The sequence below is a fragment of the Herpailurus yagouaroundi genome, unplaced genomic scaffold (genome assembly GCF_014898765.1).
Source record: "Herpailurus yagouaroundi ecotype Mexico unplaced genomic scaffold, PumYag 141, whole genome shotgun sequence".
In the NCBI taxonomy this organism is placed as follows: Eukaryota; Metazoa; Chordata; class Mammalia; order Carnivora; family Felidae; genus Herpailurus; species Herpailurus yagouaroundi.
In genome coordinates, this window is record NW_024412396.1 from 68,728,971 (window position 1) to 68,749,782 (window position 20,812).

Below are 20,812 nucleotides of genomic sequence, written 5' to 3' on the forward strand. Positions count from 1 at the left end.
GAATGACGTGTACGTAGCCTTCTTTCCACTCCCATATATTCTAGTTTTTTTTTTTTAAGTTATATTATGCTAGTTGGCCTTTCTAGAGTTTCTCTGAAAAACCATTAACCATGGTGAAATGAATCCCTGCTGGCACTCAGCCTGGAACATGGTGCAAAGAGTTGAGTAAGGGTAAAGGCTTTCCGCTCTGGTGGCCACCTTCCTGTCTCTTGAGGTGACTGCCCCCCACGTAGTATTAAATTTATACCACGTAGCCCGTAGTTTCAGTCAGATCGCCCCAGATAAACCCTCTGAATTTGGTGAACGTCTGTCTAGCTGGTTGAGCATGCTACGTAGTAGAAAGTGTATTTTCTTTACATAAATTTAGGTTGTTGAAGTTGATACATTTCTTTGTGTTTCACTTGGTGGTTTAGCCACAGTTCTCTAGGTCAGCGGATTCGGTGTTGACTAATGATTCTTTTCCTTAGCTGCTTAAGCTCTGTAGTTTATTTTAAAAAAAAATTTTTTTTTCAACGTTTATTTATTTTTGGGACAGAGAAAGACAGAGCATGAACAGGGGAGGGGCAGAGAGAGAGGGAGACACAGCATCGGAAGCAGGCTCCAGGCTCCGAGCCATCAGCCCAGAGCCTGACGTGGGGCTCGAACTCACGGACCGCGAGATCGTGACCTGGCTGAAGTCGGACGCTTAACTGACTGCGCCACCCAGGCGCCCCGAGCTCTGTAGTTTAATCTTGTCTTACTTGTCTGGGTTTTGTCTGGGTTCTATATTTTTAAGTGAGATCGTGATGTATGTACAGAAAAATGGCACAAATAAGTGTGGAATTTGAACTTTACAAAGTGAACATATACATTTAAACATCCCCCAGATCGAGGTCTGGATCATTACTTGAACCCCAGAAACCTCTCTCATGCCTTCCTCTCAGCCATTATTCCTTCATTAAGAGTAACCAGGGGGCACCTGGGTGGCTCATTCGGTTGAGCGGCCGACTTCAGCTCAGGTCACGATCTCACAGTTCATGAGTTCGAGCCCCGCGTCAGGCTCTGTCTGTGCTGACAGCTCGGAGCCTGGAGCCTGTTTTGGATTCTGTGTCTCCCCCTCTCTCTGTTCCTCCCCCACTCGCACTCTGTCTCTCTCTCAAAAATAAATACAGATTAACAAATTAAAAAAAAAAAAAGTAACCAGTATTTTGACTTACAACACCATACATTGCTTTTGCCCTTTAAGGAAAATTCGCAGTAACGGCACCATACGACATGTACCCTTTTGTGTCGATCATGTCATTGTATGTCTGAATTTCCATGCTGTTGCATGCAACCGGAGTCGTTTATTTTTCGTTACTGTGTACTGAGCGCTGCATTATATGACTGCATCATAATTCACTTATCCCTTCTAGTGATGGACGCGTGCACTGTTTCCGGTTTTTGGCACTTGCAAGAATGCTGGTTAAGAACATTCTTTTAGCTTCTTTTGGGAAGGCAATACATTGATTTCCGGCGGGGTATATACATAGTGGAGTTACGGGGTAGAGGGCTTACTTAACGTGTAGCTTCAGTGCTGATGCCAGGCAGTTTCCCACAGCAGCTGTCCACTTGATGCTCCCCACCAGCAGCCTGTGAGAGGCTGCTCACCAGCACTCACCAACACTATTTGTTGCCTTGTATTTAATTTTATCTATTTTGGTAGATGTGTGCTGGTATTTCTCTGTGGTTTTAATTTAATCTCCTTGAGAGTATGGATTTGGAACACCTTTTCCTATGCCCGTCAGTCTCCATTGTCCTTTTGCTGTGAGGTGCATTTCAAATCTTTTGTCCATGAAAAAGTGGCGGGGGGGGGGGGGGGGGGAGGTGATTGTCAGCTTTCTTTTGATTTGCCAGACCTGCCTACTTCGTATATATGCAGTCTGTGTATTACACATTTTTTGTTTGTTCGTTTGTTTGTTTTTTACAATTGGTAGTTTATCTTTTCATTCTGTCACTATGGTATCTCTTGATGGCCGAAGTCCTTCATTTTAATGAAGCCTAATTTATCAGTCTTTTTGTTTATGGTTAGTACTTTTTGTATTCTGTTTTGGGAACATTTTGTCTACCAAGATCATGAAGATATTCAGTCATTGTCAAGAAATTTTATCTTTTGCATTTAGGTCTACGATTTACCAGCAGCTGATTTTGTGCGTGGTATGAGTCCATGTTTATTTACCTCCTGTGGATTATTCGTTGATTTGAACCATTTATTGAAGACTATAATGTCCCCACAGCATGTAGCAGGCTTTCAAACCATATGTGTTTGGGTCTGCACATCTGTGTTTTGATCCTGTTCTATACCATTGGCCTACTTATCTTTGCCTGGCCACACTGTTTGAACTACTGGCTTCGTAATGGTATCTGATGGTGTAAGCCCTGCAACTTTGTTCTTCTCTTTGTCTTAGCTATTCTTGGTGCCTTCGCTTTACATAAATTTTATAATCCATTTAGTAATTTCTACAAAAATGCTTCTGGGATTTTGATTGAGAATGCGTTGACCATATCACTTTGGGAACAATTGACATCTTCACAATATTCCTTTCTGTTCCATGAATATGGTATACCCTGTATTGTAAAGGGACTTTCTCTGCCTGCGGCTCATCCTTGGGGGGGACCTGGAGAGCCGAGCTTAGCTGGTACAGTGGGCCAAATCATCTGTCCTCAGTAGTTGTTCCATTCTCTTCCTAGCCAGAAGAGGCAAACATTTGGTAAAATCTAAATTCACAGTGAGAGAAACCTCATTGGGGGTTCTTCTCCATGGCTTTTGCTCTCATTTACTTGTTTTCTCTTTAGTCATCTGTTTTGGTAAATCATGTTTATTGTTGAAAGTAATTAGTCCTGAATGACTGTGCTTGCTGTGCCCTCTTTCTCCAGGCTTCTTCTCAGCCAGGGGAGAAACAGACTTGCGTGTCCAGCTTTTGATGAGGCACTGTGGGAGTAGGGAAGGTCTCTTTCAGGGGCTGTTCGAGTCTTCCTTTCCAGGCTTCCTATTTATATTTTGTAAATTGGACGTCAGTGTCAAAAGATTCCTGAATGGTGTTCTCTCGTGATCTTTCTCCAGTGTGGTTCAGCGTTGGGTAGGAGCCTCATGTTGCTTTCTAGAAGTGTCTGACTGTTCTTGGCCACCACTTCCCAAAGGTTATGGTGTGAGGCACTGTCACTGTCCGCTGCTGAAATAGTTCTTAACTGTCCTTTGTGTTCATTTCTTTAGAGTTTGGGTGGAAGGAGGTTGAAATATTGTCCGTCAAATATCCCTCCCCCCCCTTATTTTTAAACACTTATGTGTTTAAAACATCTATTTTTTTTTTTTTAATTTTTTTTTTCAACGTTTATTTTTATTTTTGAGACAGAGAGAGACAGAGCATGAACGGGGGAGGGGCAGAGAGAGAGGGAGACACAGAATCGGAAACAGGCTCCAGGCTCTGAGCCATCAGCCCAGAGCCCGATGCGGGGCTCGAACTCACGGACCGCGAGATCGTGACCTGGCTGAAGTCGGACGCTTAACCGACTGCGCCACCCAGGCGCCCCTAAAACATCTATTTTTAACGTGTGTGTGTGTGTGTGTGTGTGTGTGTGTGTGTGTGTGTGTGAACGTTTCAAGATAACCCGAATCTGTGTCCTCCCCCCACAAGAGTAAACCAAGCATGTTTCGCTCTCAGCTCCTTGCAGACCGTCTCCCATGTTATGGTCACAGGAGATTTTAGTTTTTGGTTTTTTGTTTGTTTCTGTACACTGTGTGCCATTAGTTCATTTTCAGCTGATAACAGGGAATCCTTCATTCCTCATGGGAAATCCTATATTGAAACATTTTCTTTTGTTGAACCCAGTCCCCCAGACCTGTTAAAATCAGCAAAATTTGCTGGAGTTGTACTTCCTCTTCCTGCGTCCAGAGTAGATAACTAAACATGGAGACGGGACACGTAAATGGAAGCAAATAACAACAACAAATAAAATGAAGTCATGTTGTGGTAGGGCCCCCTCCCTAAGGAGAGGGGGAAAAAAACCCCGAAAACAAAAACCTCAAGGCATCCTGGCTATACGCGTACGTGACAACATCCCTCACGACCTTGTAACGTGAGACCGCCCCATCAGACTGCATGTTTGTGTGTTGCTGTGTGTGAGAGACAAAAAAGTGGAAGTGTGTGAAAATCTACACCTCGTGGCGCTCGGGGCTCAGTTCTTCAGGTACGAACCCACCCGAGCGGGGCCAGCACAAGTAAAGTTGCTTCCTGGAAAGCATCGCCGCGGTGTCACGACTCTCTGTGTGAGGATCCTGCTGCAGTGCACGTGTCCCATTTATGTACGGATTGCTCCTTCATAGAATGGCATTCCGCGCGCGGGAGGTCACGTTGGACTTGAGACAACTTACAGACCTACAGTGATTTGATAGGTCTTCCATACGTACGGTTTTAGAAATTTCACTTGCGTGTGCTTAATGGTTTTCTAAAAGCCGAAATTAGTCTTTTGCTTTCATCTGTTTGTTAGCATGTCTTTTTCAACCTGAGAGCAAAGCCTGTTAACAGTTGCAGGCACACAGTAGGTGCTCAGTCGATGTGTGGTGGGTTCTCCGCCCCCAGTAACACGGAGGCCGGAGTTACTGCAGAAGGAAATGGTGACGTTCGCGATTCTTGTGACAGCCTTCATCACTGGAACTCTTTTAAAACAATAAATCACTTTAATGCATTCTAGCAGAATAGCTTTAGATTATTCTTCAAATGAATCTGCCCCTCTTTTTCAGTCCCTTACTCGCTTCCTGACCCACTTCTTTTCTTTTCATTTCTTCTTTTTCCAATTACATCTGACCTTTTCCTGCTTTTCCTCAAAATACATCTGTATTTGCTTGATGTCCACTTCAACGTGACACAGTTTGCAAAGGGTTTGGAGTACGATAGGAAGTCAGCTCTTTATCGTCACAGCGCTAGGTGGACGGTTGCCGGACAGGTGCAGACCCGCACATCTGTCCACGTACAGTGCCACGCGGGGCTCACCGAGAGCGCGCAGGTGAAGAGCGCTGGGCTTCGCCAGGCGCACCGCTCCGTGGGCTTGACCCCTTTAGGAAGGGACACGTCAGTGTGGAGACAAAGCAACCGGGAGTTGCCGCCTCCTGCCCAGGGTGAGCGGGGCGGCACAGCTCCGAGATGGAAACCCTGTAAAAACAAAGAGCTCCGAGTTCTGGTCTTTCCCCACCCCCAGCTGGGAAACACCCCACAGTTCCCTTGGCCTTGTGCCCTCCCCAGCCTCAGTGTTTTGTCTGCATCGTGAATTTTAACTGAAGCCCCCAGTCGCGTCTGCTTCACCTTCGCAGAAGATCCATTCGATCTTTTTTAGTTACTGTTGAGTAACAGCCTGTTTTTCTGGTTGCTGTTAACGTATGGAGGAGTAATTTATAAACTGTGTCTATCCGCATGGTGGCTTTAGGTGGCCTTAACCAAATGAACAAAGTAAGATGGACTGATTAGTACAGTCACCTGTTTGTATTTAGAATTCTTTGTTCATTGACACATGCACGGTTCCAAAGGCTGTATATGCTAAGTCTCTGTAATAAACATGTGTGATTTTTGTAATGAGGAGGAAAAACCAGCCACAGGCCTGGCACCTCCTCTCCTTTGCCATAGCCAGACATCTGATTGGCTTTTCCCAGAGGCTGCTGAAAGGGTCTAGAGGTGATCTTTTGGTCTCTGACCTGGGAAGCAGAGAATGAACAGGTCTTTGGTTTTTGCCTCAGAAGATTTTAATTCTTTGCCCCGTTAAAACAGCTTTAAGTCTCTGACTGGTCTCTAGTCAGTGTTTAGACTATTAGTAAATTATCAGTCCAAATGCATCTAGCTGATTTGTCTCCCTGTTTCTAAGCTGGAAGTGAGAAGCTGCTAATTAACTAAATTTTAGCCTAGCATATCTGAACACTTCAAAAATACAATGTGTAACACATACGCTAATGCCCTTTGAAATAAACCTAATTTTCTGCAGATATTTTAGCTGTGCTGAATTAAAAGAAAACTCTGTTCTGAGTTTATAAGTTATTCTTGTGTGTCGTACAATATTTTGATTTCGTTTATAAATGCAAAGGCACTTTGTGGGACCTGGTGTGGAATATGACAGAATCAGAGATTAGTGTGGTGCCTTTGTGAAGCCGTTTTCTGTTCAAAGAGAACCAAAATACACACTATCTGAAGCCCAGGATGTTGACAAATAATGAAATGAAGCATTTGGAGACAGTCGGGAGAAAGAAGCTGCCAGCGAATTGTTTGGAATTTTACTCGTAGTCTTGTAGAAATAACACACTAACTTACATGCTATTAAACTGGAAGGGTTTTTGTTTGTTTGTTTGTGTTTTGTTTTTTTAAATTGGTCTTTTCCTGTAGACCATTGGCCCTTTCTGTCAAAACTAAATACGTTCTCAGAAAAGTTGGGCTGGAGATACGCACCGGAGATTCAGTGTTCTACCTACTGCATGATGCTTACAACACGGGTGGTTTGTTTTTGCTTGAATACTGGCTGATTTTCATTCCTGTGTCATTTACCTGCATGGAGAGTAAGGAAGCTCTTTTTTTTTTTTTTTTTTTTTTTTTTTTTATTAAATAAGCTTGAAAACAAGATGAACACACTAGGTTCTTTAGAATGTATTGGATAGCCCCCTTTGTAATGAGCACTTAAAAAACTGCCCCCTCAAGATCGGAAAATGCATTCTTTCCCATATGGAAAGCAATATAGTAGTGAAATATTCTTCCTTAATTTTGGTCCGAACGAACAAAAGTGTCTGTGTTTATTCCTGCCTAATGCATCACAAATCTGCTGACATGCTAACCTTGGAGTCTTGGCTGGCGTTAATCAGGCCTGTGCACCGGCAGGAAAGATGTACCTAATGCACTCCATCAGTGCAGTTTGCATATGGAAGTTCTCACAGGGGAGCTGCCCTGTGCCAGCTGAGGGTTACCTGCCCACTGCAGTTATTGTATGTAATTATCGAACCAATCTGTTCAGCCCAGCAGGGTTTAGATGGTAATCATGAAGCAACACTTTGGGAAAGAAAGATGTAAGGCACTCTCCCCTTCTCTCATCAGTTATATGAAGTTACAGCCACTCTCACAGCTATTTTTGAGAGGCAATACCTCCCTATACAGATCTGCTAAATGAACGCCTTTTCAAGTTTCTTAAGGTGCCGTCAGGTTCTTTTTGTGCACGTGAAGCGTTTGCTTTAGGAACGTGGTGGGTATATGTGAGTCCCGATCTTTCCACGGCCACCTCAAGAATATTTTGAAACAGTGGGATTGTTCGTAATACGTGCGTAATAACAGTTCTGACCATTCGGGGGTTTTAAGATAATGTAGTTTGAGTCGAGTCGAGCTTTTCCCGTGTCGTTCTCTGTGGAACGGAACCCGCGGTTGCCATCAGGCGAGAGAGCAGAGTGCAGAATGGCCTGCGGCAAGGGAAATGCCCAGGTGAAGTTTAACTTCACGTGAATTGTTGCAAAAGACAAGCCAGGACGTTCCGACGCGTTGTGAATCTGAAATCGGGGACAAATGAGAGGATTTCCTAAATGAAATCCAGGCAACCGAGGGAAGCTTTGAGTAGTCATTTGGATTTTAACACATTTAAATTGGGATAAAGGTACACGAGAAATACAAAGTTGTAAAGTTATTACTAGGGTCTTCCATTTGTAGACGTGTTGAGTAATTTAAAAACTTCACACAGGACTGAACTAGTTAGAAAAGTGATCGAAAATAATAAAAAGAAATTGAATGAACACTTGGGAAGACGGGCCGGTGGCAGAATACGAGCCTTAACTTTTAAGTAACCCTCAACTAGAAAAATAAATAGAAAGTTGGAAAGGCCCGAGGGAAGGGTAGAAAAGCCAACCTGCTTTTGAGGTTTTAGGAGAGCCGTGTACTTCCTCTTCAGACTCCTCCTTTACAGGTAGGTTTATGCCCTCCTAACCTTTTAATAAAAAGTGTGCCAAAAGAATACATTTACTGGAAGTTTGTCATTAAAGTAGACTTTTACCACCGATTTGTAGGATATAACCAGTGATCCATACTATATGGACAAGGTGTGGATTTTCCCACTGATCAGGTAGAGAGATTACCCCCCCGCTCCCCCACCGCAGACACAACACACACTGTGAAACGGGGAGAATAAGTATCGTTGGCCTGAGTGGTGATACCGTTTTGTTAAACGCTTTGCTTTAGGAGAGAGTTTCTGTATGATCCATCCCGATGGTGAGGCTTTCAGTGGTAAATGATTCTGAAGAAGCATAGAAAATTAGAGGTGGCGGTAACAAATCAGCTCACATTTAGACTAAGTGTATCCTTGAAGATTGTCTTCATCCCACTGGCTGCCATCCCCAGCCCCTTCCCTTAGGGGCGGCCACCACCCTGACATTGTGAACGGTCTTCTGCTTGTTTTGATACGCCCACACCTGGATAGATTCGCATATATGGTGGTTTTATGGTAGGTTCGTGTGTTTGCTTCTTTGACCGTCAGACCACATCTCTCTTTCTCTCTCTCTCTCTTAAAAAATCTTTACACGTAAGAAGCGAAAGAAAGGAATCGAGAGCACAGAATCCAGTGTTGAAGATATGGAATGCTCAGATACACAGACAGAAGAGGCCACACAAACCCGTAAGTTGAACAGTCTTGCCTGTTAGCTTTCTCCTTATGTAAACACAGATTTCATTTCCTTCCACTCAATAAGAGGTTCACTTACGGTCGTAACATTTTGGTTGTCTAATAAAATACTGTGCAAGAAGAGCTCGTGTTTGTAGAGTGTGGTCACAGTGTCCTCTGTACATACACCGTATTATTTGCTGTCCATCGTGATCATGAAGTTGGGGCGGGAGGTGCTCTCATTTTGCATCTAGGGAGCCCACGACACGGAGCATTCAAGTGCCGGAGCCAGAACTCTCTCTTCCATTTCCGCACATTGATCTACGGAACGGGGTGAGCGGACTGTCCGGACCGGGCGAGGAGTTCCTGGGCTTACTGCAGCTGCCAAGCCCCACTTGCCTGAGCCGTCCGAGTGCTCCCAGCAAAGTGTGCCAACTCCTCGTTTCTCTGGACAAGTTGGGACGCAAGGAGTTAGAGCCTCGGGTCGTCACCTTTCAAAGCTCTTGAAGCAAAAAGCAAAGTCTACAATCATTTCCGAGGGGGCTTGTAGGCTGGTGCCGAAGGCTCCCGCAGTGCGGGGCGGTGCCAGCGCTGGCGTTAGGAAGGTGGCGCCTGCAAAGGGCGCAGCAAGGGCCGGCTGCGGTGTGGTTGGCTTCGAAAACGGCGCACCTGTGGGTGGCTCAGGAAAAGGGGCACCTGGTCCAGGTTTCACAAGAGGGGATTTGTTGGACTCGGTGAAGAAATTCAGTGCTGGAGTGGTACCATTTTTTCTTTTTCCAGACTTCTATCTCTCTGCCTTTTGTTGGTCCTGAAACAACGTTTCTGGATTTCTAATAAAGGCGTTTTTTTTTTTTTTTTTTTTTTTTTTTTTTTTTGGTGAAAGTTGTGTTAAAGCACAAGTGGCCTATCGAGTCCAGCCAGGGATGTGTCCTACCTTTCCTTTGAGAGTGTCACCTGTGTATGTTCGTGGACGGCAAACACTCGACCTTCAAAGAGAATCCTTTTCGCTCCGATTCTGTTAACATAGTCTTTATTATGTAGTATTTATTAAGCGCACGTCCTTAGGTTTATCTGAATTTACCCCAGAGAATACTGGGGGCATCCAGAGAGGGAGGACAGAACCTCACCCTGGAGGCTAAAGGTTTTGAAGAAGTTCCTCTCTCTTTTCTGCAGCCACTTCCATTTCCTCATTTCCACCCTCCCCACCTCCCGTCTTGTCCATGTTTTTGTTTTTTTTTTAATTTTTTTTTTTTAATGTTTATTTATTTTTGAGACAGAGAGAGACAGAGTGTGAATAGGGGAGGGGCAGAGAGAGAGGGAGACACAGAATCCGAAACACGCTCCAGGCTCTGAGCTGTCAGCACAGAGCCCGACGCGGGGCTCGAACTCACGGACCACGAGATCATGACCCGAGCCGAAGTCGGACGCTTAACCGACTGAGCCACCCAGGCGCCCCTTGTCCGTGTTTTATTAGGAGGTGAGGAACCCCGAGGAGCTGTGCGTGGAAGCCTGTCTCAGCCAGAGACTAGCAGCAGCCATGACAGTGAGTGGGGGGGGGAGATTGAGCAGCATTTATAAAGATAGAACAATATTCTAAACAAAAATCCCTTAAATTTCAAAACGGGCAATATGAGCTGAGCAAAGGGCCTACACTGTCAACAGTAAGGTTGGTGCCCGTTTAGACCAAAGCGGACTCAGTTGTGCGTGGAGAAGACTCGGGCCCCTCTTGACTGCCTGCGGGTTGTTCGTGACCTGAACGTGGCTTAATGAGATACAGAAGTGATTTTAAATTCGCCTGTACCCGGGAACAATGTTTTTTATACCTAAAATTTTTGATTTAAAAATTTTTTTTTCAACGTTTATTTATTTTTGGGACAGAGAGAGACAGAGCATGAACGGGGGAGGGGCAGAGAGAGAGAGGGAGACACAGAATCGGAAACAGGCTCCAGGCTCTGAGCCATCAGCCCAGAGCCCGACGCGGGGCTCGAACTCACGGACTGCGAGATCGTGACCTGGCTGAAGTCGGACGCTTAACCGACTGCGCCACCCAGGCGCCCCGTAAAATTTTTGATTTAAAGTCCTTAGAAGAATGTGGACCCCATTGCAAATTTAAGGAGAACAATCCAGATTTTTTTGTTTTGATTTAAAAAAAAAAGAGATAAAGAATAATCAGATTCTCCTTTATTCCTATAAACTCTGCATTGCTTAATGCTTAAGCTTAATGCTTAAATGCTCTTTCGCTTCTCATTGCAATTCATCTTTTCCCCGAAAGTATAGGGGTAGGTAAGGTATTTTACTGTCTAAATATTCACAAATGAGAGAAATATTACCTGAGATGGTAAAATGTTATTGCTTCTGGCAAAAAAAAAAAAAAAAAAGCCAAGCGTTCATGAAAATATATATTTATATTTCATCATTTTAAAGTAACTTGAAGAAGGAGGCACATTATTATGTTTGGATTTTGTTTTAAAGAAATATATAATGCAATTCGGTGACTTCTGTGTTTTAGAGCTTTTAAGATTTTGTGTCATAAATGTGTTTCAAGAATGGTTACCTCAAACAGCAGCTTTAGAAATGTCAGTTTCTTCATTAACAATTTTATTTTCAAACACAGTTTATGGTTTACAATATGGTAAGAGATTTCTCTCACTGTGCGATCTTTCAGGATACTGTGCCTGGCAGAGTGGGAGCAACTTTCCTTTAATATCTATTTAGACCGTTTTAAAAACGTGTATAATTTTCTTGATACACCTAAACTCATTTTGACTAGTTGGGGGTCTATTGTGTAAGAACACATTCTGAAAGCTTTCAAAATGTGTATTGTGTGGGTTTTCTCAAAGAAAGAGAGGGGGTGATGGGGTGGTTTTCAAGAAGAACAGAGGCCTCTAATCCTTTTATTTTTATGCAAGGCATAATTTTTACCAATTGAGAAAATTTGGTTATTTGCTGCAAGTAATTTTTCCCCCCACAAAATGATAAGCCTTAAAAAGCCATGCGTATTCTGGCATTTCAAAACCATGCCAGTGTTTCAGAATTGTACTAAAAATTAGTTAATGTAGCCATGATATTTATGGCTGCTGTGCTTTGTCCCTCCCGTTCATGAAAGGACAGTACTCCACAGTCTCTTCTCTTGTTAGTAGTATTTGTGAAGTGCCTCGAGTTTTAGTCCAGTCTTGACGAAGCCGAGGCAAGCAGGATTTATGTTTACCTCTCGAGTATCTGTGATAGAGTTAAAAAAAAGGGGGGGGGGGGATATTTTAAGGCAAAGAAGCCCCCCACTTGTTTCTTACTTCTGCATTAATAAAATCATAGAAGAGTACCCAAACTTGTATTTTTTCATTTTCCACATATTAAATTTTATGCATTAGTCTTACAGCTGGACCTTTTTACCAGTGGGAATATATTATGGAAATGGGTATATTTTTAAAAGAGATGAGGAGAGGAAAAATACTGTTTCTGCCACAATCAGAATTGATTGTTAGGGAAAATACTGAATTGATACATGCAGCAAAGACGCCATGTTGCAGAATCCTGATTATGTAACAAATTCCAGGTGGTGGTAGTGTTTCTAGTTGCAGTGGAAAATTTTAAATCTACATTGAAGGGAATCCGCAGCAGTGGTATTTAAGAGTCAGGTGACAAATTAGGATGTTAAATAGAATAATACTCCTTGAACATCGTAATAACTATTGTTAAGTGTCCTCTGTAACATGACGATAGATTCCAAAATTTCTTGAAAAGTAGATGTACTACAGTACTGGTTATTGACCTTGCCTTTGTGATGTCCCATTATGCCAGCGTCTCCCTGTCACAACAGTCTTCGTTTCTGTGCAAAATTAATCTCAAAATTCTTGAATAAAAAATGAAAAATCTACCGTGGGATAGTTTTTATATACCAGAAAAGTTGAAGAAAAAGCTTACAAGTTTAAGCCAGCCATATAGTCTAAGTATTAACAGTGGCAGGAAAAGAAAAAAAGATACGTAAATTTGAAGTTTGCTCTAATTGGAGTGTATGGCGATTAAATAAAAACTGGCACTTGGAAAAGTGAAAAAACACTGATCTTTAAACGGATCTTCCGCATAAGTAACTGAACAAAAAACCTTTAGAAATTGTTTAATAGAAGACGTGTGGTAAATACCTTGTCCTCGATTCAAAGGGTGTTTTGTACGTTTCAGAAAAGAAGTTATTGATCTGTTGCTGACTGCATTCATTGATTAATTATGGGCGACCCGCCGCCCCTCAGCCGGTGCCGCTGCTCGTTTCCTGGCAGAGGGAGGCGCGAGCCAGTGGGAAGGCACTTGGTTTGCCGGGCACTAGGCAGCCGGGATCAGGTTTAGATGCATCCTTCCCACTGCTGTGCTCTCCTTGGAGCTGGAGTGGGGGTGCTAGGTGGGAACCGAGTCTCCTCAGTGAGGTGGATTGCCGCAAAGAATTCTGCCTCCGGTAAAGAATCACCGATTTATCCCAGCTCAGGAGTAGATGGGTAGGAACTGTCATGAGGTACTTAGACCGGTGTCAGGCCTGAGGCTTCTTTAGAAGGCTGCTCAGTTGGGATCGATTTCATTCCTGGTGGAAAAGCCTTCGGGTTTTGGAATGGCCCAGGCCTCTCCTGCCCACAGAGTATGTAGGTAGCAGGCTTTACAGGGCAACACATTTTATCGTTTTACTCTTTGCTTTTCACAATATGCGTTAGTTCATCGTTGCCAAGAAATGAATGCCTGTCTTGTTGCTTATAGCTTACATTAGCAGTTACTGTATTTTAAATTGCACAATAAAAATTTGGGGGAGAAATATTTCAGGGCCCTTGTAGATTGGATATGTTTTACCAGTGGGAGAGTTCTAATGTACTGGAAGATGTCGGCGTATCTTTTCAAGTATTAAAAAATGGACACAATTTCCTAAGATTTTCAGGCTACTAACCAGTACCTTTGTGTATGACTTTCATCTCCACAGATCATCATAGTCAATTAGATTTTTAAATATGGAAAAGTATATAAAAATGCATGTATTTCTGATGTTTAGGTTTGGTAAGTTAATGATTTGAATTTCTTTGTTTTTTGTCTTCAAGGTTCGAAAGCCAGGAAGAGAGTCCAGAAGTAAATCAAATGCTGTCAGCTGAATTTTCTTTTCTTCCTTTCGTTTGGCTTTCTCCTCTTTTTCTATTTTCAACGTTTCATTTTCATGGGAGTCTTTTAGGGTAGGGCTAACCATGAAGTACCTATGTCTTTGAAAAATATGAACTTTTTTATTAAATGCTTTGTACAATTTATTAAAGGCCAATTTATAAAATTTAAAATCTTTAGGTTATACTCTTGGAGCTCTCCCAGGCTGTGTGTGTTTGAGGTTCTGGAGTAGAGAGGAGAAAAACTCCCGTGCTGTGTACTTTTCAAATCCGTGTACGTTGCCCAGAGTGTGTAAGTGTGCTTAGGCAAAGTCCTTACCTTGAAGGAAGTAACAGCCTTAAAATAAAAGTCTCTTTGCGTGATAACAAATACACCGTTTGTCGTGGCCGCAAGATTTGGATTGTATTGATTTTGTTCAGTTCCGCGGGCATTTATTGAGCACCTGCTGTACGAAACAAGAGGACCAAAGAAGGGAAAGGGTTATGAAAGCAAAGGTGGGGTAGTAAGTAGGCCTGTGAGATAAAACACAAACATTTGAAAGTTAGATTCCATGACAACCAAGTCAGCACGCAAGGTGCACGAGAAGAAAACAGGTGACAGATTGGCAGGTTGGGGGCATGATCAGATCTATCGCCTGGCTTCTTTTAAGGAAATCCTGTGAAACAAACAGACAAACAGACAAAGCAAGCTTATTCATTCACAGGAGACCATCTTTCTTGTCAGTGTCTTTTTTGTGGCAAATAATGTCTGTGCAGTAAACCAAGCGTTGAGAGTTGCGGTGATCAGAAATTTTAAGATTTGGACCTTTTGTAGTTGCCTTGGCAATAAAAGCTTGGGACTTAAACATTTATGAACAATTTCAGAGTTTGCTTTGTTGCAGAACTTGGAATTAGACTGTATTTTCTAAAGAGTGGTACACCTCACCACTTAATGGTGCATCCAGTATTTTTAGATGCTGTATACACATAACTTTTATTTAAATATTTAAGCATTAAACATTTATTTTACTGTGTATTCAGAACGTAAGTATGGCACATTAAACTGGTGATTTCTCTATTGCTTAGGACAAACCAGCCTAAAGTAGGTATTTTTGTTTTTAAAAAAGTGAGTTGATTTGAAGAAAATACTAAATAAATAATAGTACAGGTGGAACGCAGACAGATCCAAATTGTCAGACAGCCCTGAGCAGCTCTGAACCAGCACTGAGATTTGAAAACTTTGGCTCCCTGATGTGGGTGTTCAGTTGTGGCGAGAAGCGTTTATGACTGTAGTGGTCAGATGTTGAGAAACGCAGAACAGATCTGCAGACTTTCCCTTGCAAGCTAATCTTTTAAATACCTCCTGAAGTTCCCGAGCTGTGTGTCTTTGCAGAATAGAGAGCTCGATTTTGGGCAGAGCCTCCTCCTGTTTGCTGTGGAATGTCAGATTTTAGTGCTCATCAGTGTTACGGTCCCAAGTTTATTTGTAACACCTAAATCAACTCTCAAGTTCTGTTTCAAACACATTGACGCTTAAAATAGGATCAAATGTGTGTGGTGTGTTTTTGTGTATATGCCTTAGCCTTTTTTTTTCTTTTCCAGAACACAAAAACATAGCAAAACCTGTTGGTTAAATATTAAGAAAACAAATATTTCTTCACATATTGTTTTTAGCAAGTGCTGGCATTTTCTCGAATGTTACTCTGTTGGCAGGGCCTCAGGAATTAAAAACTAGTAGCCATAGTAGCCAGTTGGACCCATCGGCCGTATCTCCTTCTTCTGCTTTCTTCTTTCCTGCCTGACTTTGGTTTTTCTTATGCTCCCTTCATTTGGAAGAAAAAAAAAAAAAAAGATTGAATAACCTTGTTGTTCTGAGTTTTACTTTTTTTTTTCTTCTTGCCTCTCTCAATTCTATATTTACCCTTTTTATCTTGTCTCATTTTTCTTTCCTTTCCAACACGTGTTTTGGTGGACTTCACCAGCCTTGGTTCCTTCATAACCCAGCGTCCGTGTTGCGAAAGGTGTTCCCAGCACCGCGTGGCCCTGCCTTTTCTGCCATTTTCCTAGGTTGTTAGTGAGCTGAGAGTTCGACACCTGTGCCAAGCTCTTGTCCCTCACACAGGGGAGGTAGTGTGTGTGCTACGTGTTCTAGAAAGCGACTGATAAATCTTCGATAACCAACTAAGCCCTGAAGTAAAATAGCTTCTAGGTCTTCTTCAGTAGTGATCTCTTTTTTTTTTTTTTTTAATTTTTTTTTAATGTTTATTTATTTTTGAGACAGAGACAGAGCATGAACGGGGGAAGGTCAGAGAGAGAGGGAGACACAGAATCGGAAGCAGGCTCCAGGCTCTGAGCTGTCAGCACAGAGCCCGACGCGGCGCTCGAGCTCACGGACCGTGAGATCGTGACCTGAGCCAAAGTCGGACGCTTAACTGACGGAGCCACCCAGGCGCCCCAGTAGTGATCTCTTAAGACAAATAAAATGCTAATAGTTCAGAGCTATAAATCCCAACTATTTTTTTGAATTACTAAATTAAATGTGCATATAAAGGCCTGTGTTGCGAAGCAATAAATCAGTGGTAGAAATAGAAATAAATAATGTTTTTTATGTGTGTGTGTTTATATGTAGTTGAGCGGTATGTGCTTGATTATCCCTTAAAATTCTGTTTTGTTGGCGCTATTCTTGTGATTATGAAAATTTATTAATGATACCTGGTCACTGTAGAAAATTTAGAACACACGGACAAATATTAAACGACAAACCAGCCGTACGACTCCCACCCACAGGCAACCACTGTGAATGTCTGGACACATTTTCTTCTAGTCTTTTCTATGCATTTTTATCTTCAATAAGTATTGTGCTTTATATAAAACTTCACATATTGCTTTTTAAAGCTCGAATTAAATACTTGCCATGTCATTTCAGATACTTCATGAATATAATTTTTATGTTTCTATAATATTTTTTCTTGTGGATTTATGACACTTTCCTGATCATTTCCCTAATATTGGACATTTAAGTTGTTTTTAGTATTGAGATATTTAAGTAATATTCTTGACCAGATTGGGCAGAAACCTTTGTCCACATCCCGAATATTTCCTTCGACTTTCGGAAGGGCACCACTGAGTCGAAGACCATGAAAATGGAAGGTCACCGACGCATGTTACCAAGTTGCTTTGCAAAAATCCACCAGCCCGTGCTTTGCCCACTAAATCAGGGCGCACGACTTAGATTTGTCCTCCTTCAGTATTACTAATTTTTATATTTTGATGAGGTGAATTTTTTTTTTTTTTAATTGCTGGTGAGCCTGAGAAATTTTGCTTTTGTAAGCTGATCACTCCGTTTTCTCCCTGGTGTATTTGTTCGTACTGTTTTTATAGCGACAATCTTAAACCCTTCGTTATATTTGTTGCTGACTTTTTCCCGTTTGTTTTTGTTGGGTGGCATTTTTTATTTTTATGAAATTTAACATTTATGGCTTTGCTCTTTTGATCCTTTTCATTGTAATTTCTGCCACTGTTTTAAAATATTTCCCATCCTGAATCAGAAATATTTATCATGGATTTTTCTAGGCTTTTTGTTTTAATGCTTCTATATTTTTCAACCTATTGGAATTAATTTTGGTGTTTGTATGCCAGGAGCTAAGGATCACAATGTAATTTTTTTCCAAATAGCTAACCAGTAGCTCCAGCACCTTCGTCAGATAAACTCTCTTCCCCGGCCTCTCATGCCCTGGTTCATGATGCCTGTTTTATTATATATTACGTTATTACACCAGGGTCTGTTTCTGGACTGTTGGATTTCATTGATCTGTCCATCTGTCCTTAGGCCGGCACCACACTGATTTAATTAATGCAGTTTTACTTCTTAATTGTTATTTGTTGCCCAAACCACATCAACTGAAATCAGAGTGAAGGAAAAAATTCACACTACAAACATCAAACTCTTGTTCTTTTACTACATTATTTTTTAAGTGCTGTTATCATGCCTACATAATTTTTCATAATTATAACAGTGGCATAGCTAAGGTTTTGTGGGTTTTGGTTTCTTTTGAAGTCCCACAGGTGTTGTGTTCCTCATTTGTTAGGCTCCAATGGTATAAGGAAGACCAGGCACGCTGAAGAATCGGTCCTGGAAAAGGGTCTTTGGATGAATACCGCCTCACACACCGTAGCAGTGATTCTGTGCAGGATACCGCTGACCAGGTGGTTTAGGCAACTCTGTTCCTTGGGTGTTATTTTGCAAATAAAATGCATACCATTTCCACTGTACTAATAAGCAGGTGTTATTCATAGAGTGGTGAGTGTTCTTGTATTACGGCAGTAGGGTTTTGCGATTTGTGAGTCATATTCCTGAGTTTTTGTAGTTTTGGCTCAAGATCAACCTGTAGAATTTCTGCACTGAGCAAATTACGGTCTTATTTGCAAGCCACCATAAATGATCTTTGAAAAACTCTTGACCTCTTTTTCACTTAAAGTGCAGCACTCATTAGAAATCTGAAGTATCAAAAGGATGAATGGAGATGATCTATAGGATAACTTTTGTGCCTGGTCTGCGGAGGCGGGAAGGAGTCCTAAATGCGAGTCCAGAGTTTGGAGGGGGAAGAGAGGGGTCGGTAGTCTGAACCTGTTCTTGCTTTTCTCTAGGTTGTCTTTTCTGCTTCTGATATCTTTCCGAAGCGAGTGAAAAGTGATCACAGTTATGCAAACAAAAACCTGGTAACAGCGAGGCCACTGTTTGTTTAAAAACTGAAAAAAAACTGCCGCATCCAGTGTTCTTTCTTTCTGACCTTGACACAAAAATCTTAGTATAGAAATTCATGCTGATCCTTTTTGGTATGCTTCTCAGATGGGAGTGATGCCCCTACATGCTTTCCCGAACTTTCTTCCTAAGGGTCCAGTATGTGTTAGTACTTAAATGTCAGAGTAAAGCAGCTGACGCATCTGCCATCTGAACACTGGAAAGTTCCAGGGCGGTACATCACAGGGAAAGTTTCTGTTGGGGTTGCCTGGTGAAGAGAGAAGGGAGTAACAGTTCTTGAACTTTTCTAGATAGAGACATGTGCTTCGAGATCCTTAAGAAGACCTCACCCTCATCCCCGAAGTGGGGGGAAGAAAGCTGTGTTCTTTTGTTTTCATTTATTTCATGAACTCTTCCAGAACATTCTGGTGCTAATGCTTGAGTCCATTGGACTGGAGAAGTATTGTGCATATCCTGATGTAACACTGTAGTTGCAAAGGTATGTGGTCTGGTCCCTGTGCAGTAGCCACCCACCCACCCCAGCCCTTCAGGTTTCTAGCCCGGAAATCCTTGGCGGAGATTTCAAAGCTTACGGCAAAGGTCTGTAATTTGCCCTACCCTTTGTAATTTAAGGAAGGATCATTTAGACATTTCTTAAGATGCACGTGTAGTCGCAGTGATTTGCGTTTTCCGTTTTTTCAGATTCCTAACCAGGTTTCGGAAAGAAGTCATCTGTATATTCCAGGTGCCGTAGCCCCCAATCGGTCTTTGATAGGCCATGCAAAGTGTTCGGAAAGCAAAGGTGGCTGAAATTACAGGAAAATGGTTTCCAAGGCCCTGCCTGTTCCTGTAGAGGTCAGAGAAACCACGGCCTGCCAAAACACAATTCCAGGTCAAGAATCCAAAACACCTGCTGTTCCCAATGAACTGTATGATGCACGTAGAATCTGGAAGCGAGGGTCGAGCTAAGTGAACAGTCGTGATAATACCTGGTTGGTCTTTCAGCAGCAGAATTGGGGGGAAATATGAAACTTCTAAAAACGGTGGTTTATTTTTTATTTTTTATTTTTTTTATTTTGGTGTTATTGTTGATATCCCTATTTGAATGTAAAGTCCCTAACAAAAGAAGCAGGCTGCCTTTAGACTGCATTTACTGCTCTTGATGACTCCAGTTGTGTGTAAATATTAGAAAACAGCAGGGTCCTACATTCCAAGAATCACTTGAGCAGTGCCACGAAGACAAGTGTCCTTACTGGTATTGTAGTCATACTCCCAAGCTCTCCCGCTGTTTCTAATCTGTGCGCACAGCCGTGAAAAAACTGGACTGACATTTACAGGCACAGCAGGGAGACACTTGACTAGGGAATGTTAAAGACTCCAGTACCTCCGATTCAAAGTGGCCACCACACATGATAAATCTTCACAGGAGAGCCAGTCTGCACTTCAACTGATGTCATAATGAGGGTATCTGTAATGAAGCAAAGAAGTAGAACATTTTTTTCCCCTCAGCTCAACTTTTTAGCGGTCAGATATTTATTGTTGTCTTTTTCAGACCTACGTCTGCATCTCCTTCTGTGTAGGTGAAGGATCTTTTCCTTTCGAGCCGTGCTTTTTGGGAGGGCCTCTTTCCCTCTCCATCCCCTGGCCTCTGTGCCTGCTCGGTTGTAGACAGGAGCGTTCCTCGGCGCAATAGCACTTGCCCATCAACTGTGAATAAAAATAAAATTTCCCGGGATCTGCTGTAACGGGGCCGTAAAAGAGGGTCAGTTGCTTTCTGACTCGAGTTTGACAGACTTTACTCCGTGTTCTGTCCCAGTGAGCTGCCAGATTTGTGTGCCATAATACCAGTAATGCAATTAGGTTTGCTGCACATTGTCTGGTTGACTTCTCAGTTAAGAGTTTCTTTCCCTATGGGAATAAGACTAGACAGACTGTCATTTGCTATTACTAATTCTGCTTAGCATTATCACTGGAGCTTTTTTTGTAATTAGCTATCTTAGTTGGCTCTTAAATTTTAATAGCCAATTGAAGCTACGTTTTAGCCAAGTTCCATATCTAAATTGCATTCAGTCCATTAACAAAGTTGGTTAAAAGGCTATTAAAACAGAAGCCAATGTATGGCGGTTCGCACTCCTGTCTTTGTGGCCCCGGCAACGCCAGCCTCCCCCGAGTTCTCCAAAGGAGCTCACTCTCCTTGAGCGAAGTTACACGCAAGCTGGACCGAACTTCCAGGTGACTGAGAAATTAACGCTGACAAGATTTTTGTTACATTAACGTATTCAGAAATGTCACCGCTTACACCCGGTTCCCTTTTCTGTGGGTTCTTCCTGGGGTTGGGATTTAT

The 20,812-nt window shown here is 42.3% G+C and overlaps 1 protein-coding gene across 5 annotated transcripts in view; it reads left to right on the forward strand.

The window, feature by feature from the left end:
- VRK1 (VRK serine/threonine kinase 1) overlaps positions 1 to 14,138 on the forward strand; it is a 78,358-nt gene extending 64,220 nt beyond the window's left edge. For 2 of the 5 annotated variants that reach the window (XM_040478192.1, XM_040478196.1), the window contains 3 exons: positions 8,553 to 8,640; positions 10,100 to 10,168; positions 13,695 to 14,138. In XM_040478192.1, coding sequence (XP_040334126.1) covers positions 8,553 to 8,640; positions 10,100 to 10,168; positions 13,695 to 13,726 — 189 coding nt within the window. In that variant the 3' untranslated portion in view covers positions 13,727 to 14,138. The remainder of the gene's footprint in view (positions 1 to 8,552; positions 8,641 to 10,099; positions 10,169 to 13,694) is intronic. The other 3 variants (XM_040478193.1, XM_040478194.1, XM_040478195.1) reach the window with 3 other exon arrangements.
- Positions 14,139 to 20,812: the final 6,674 nt, after the last annotated feature.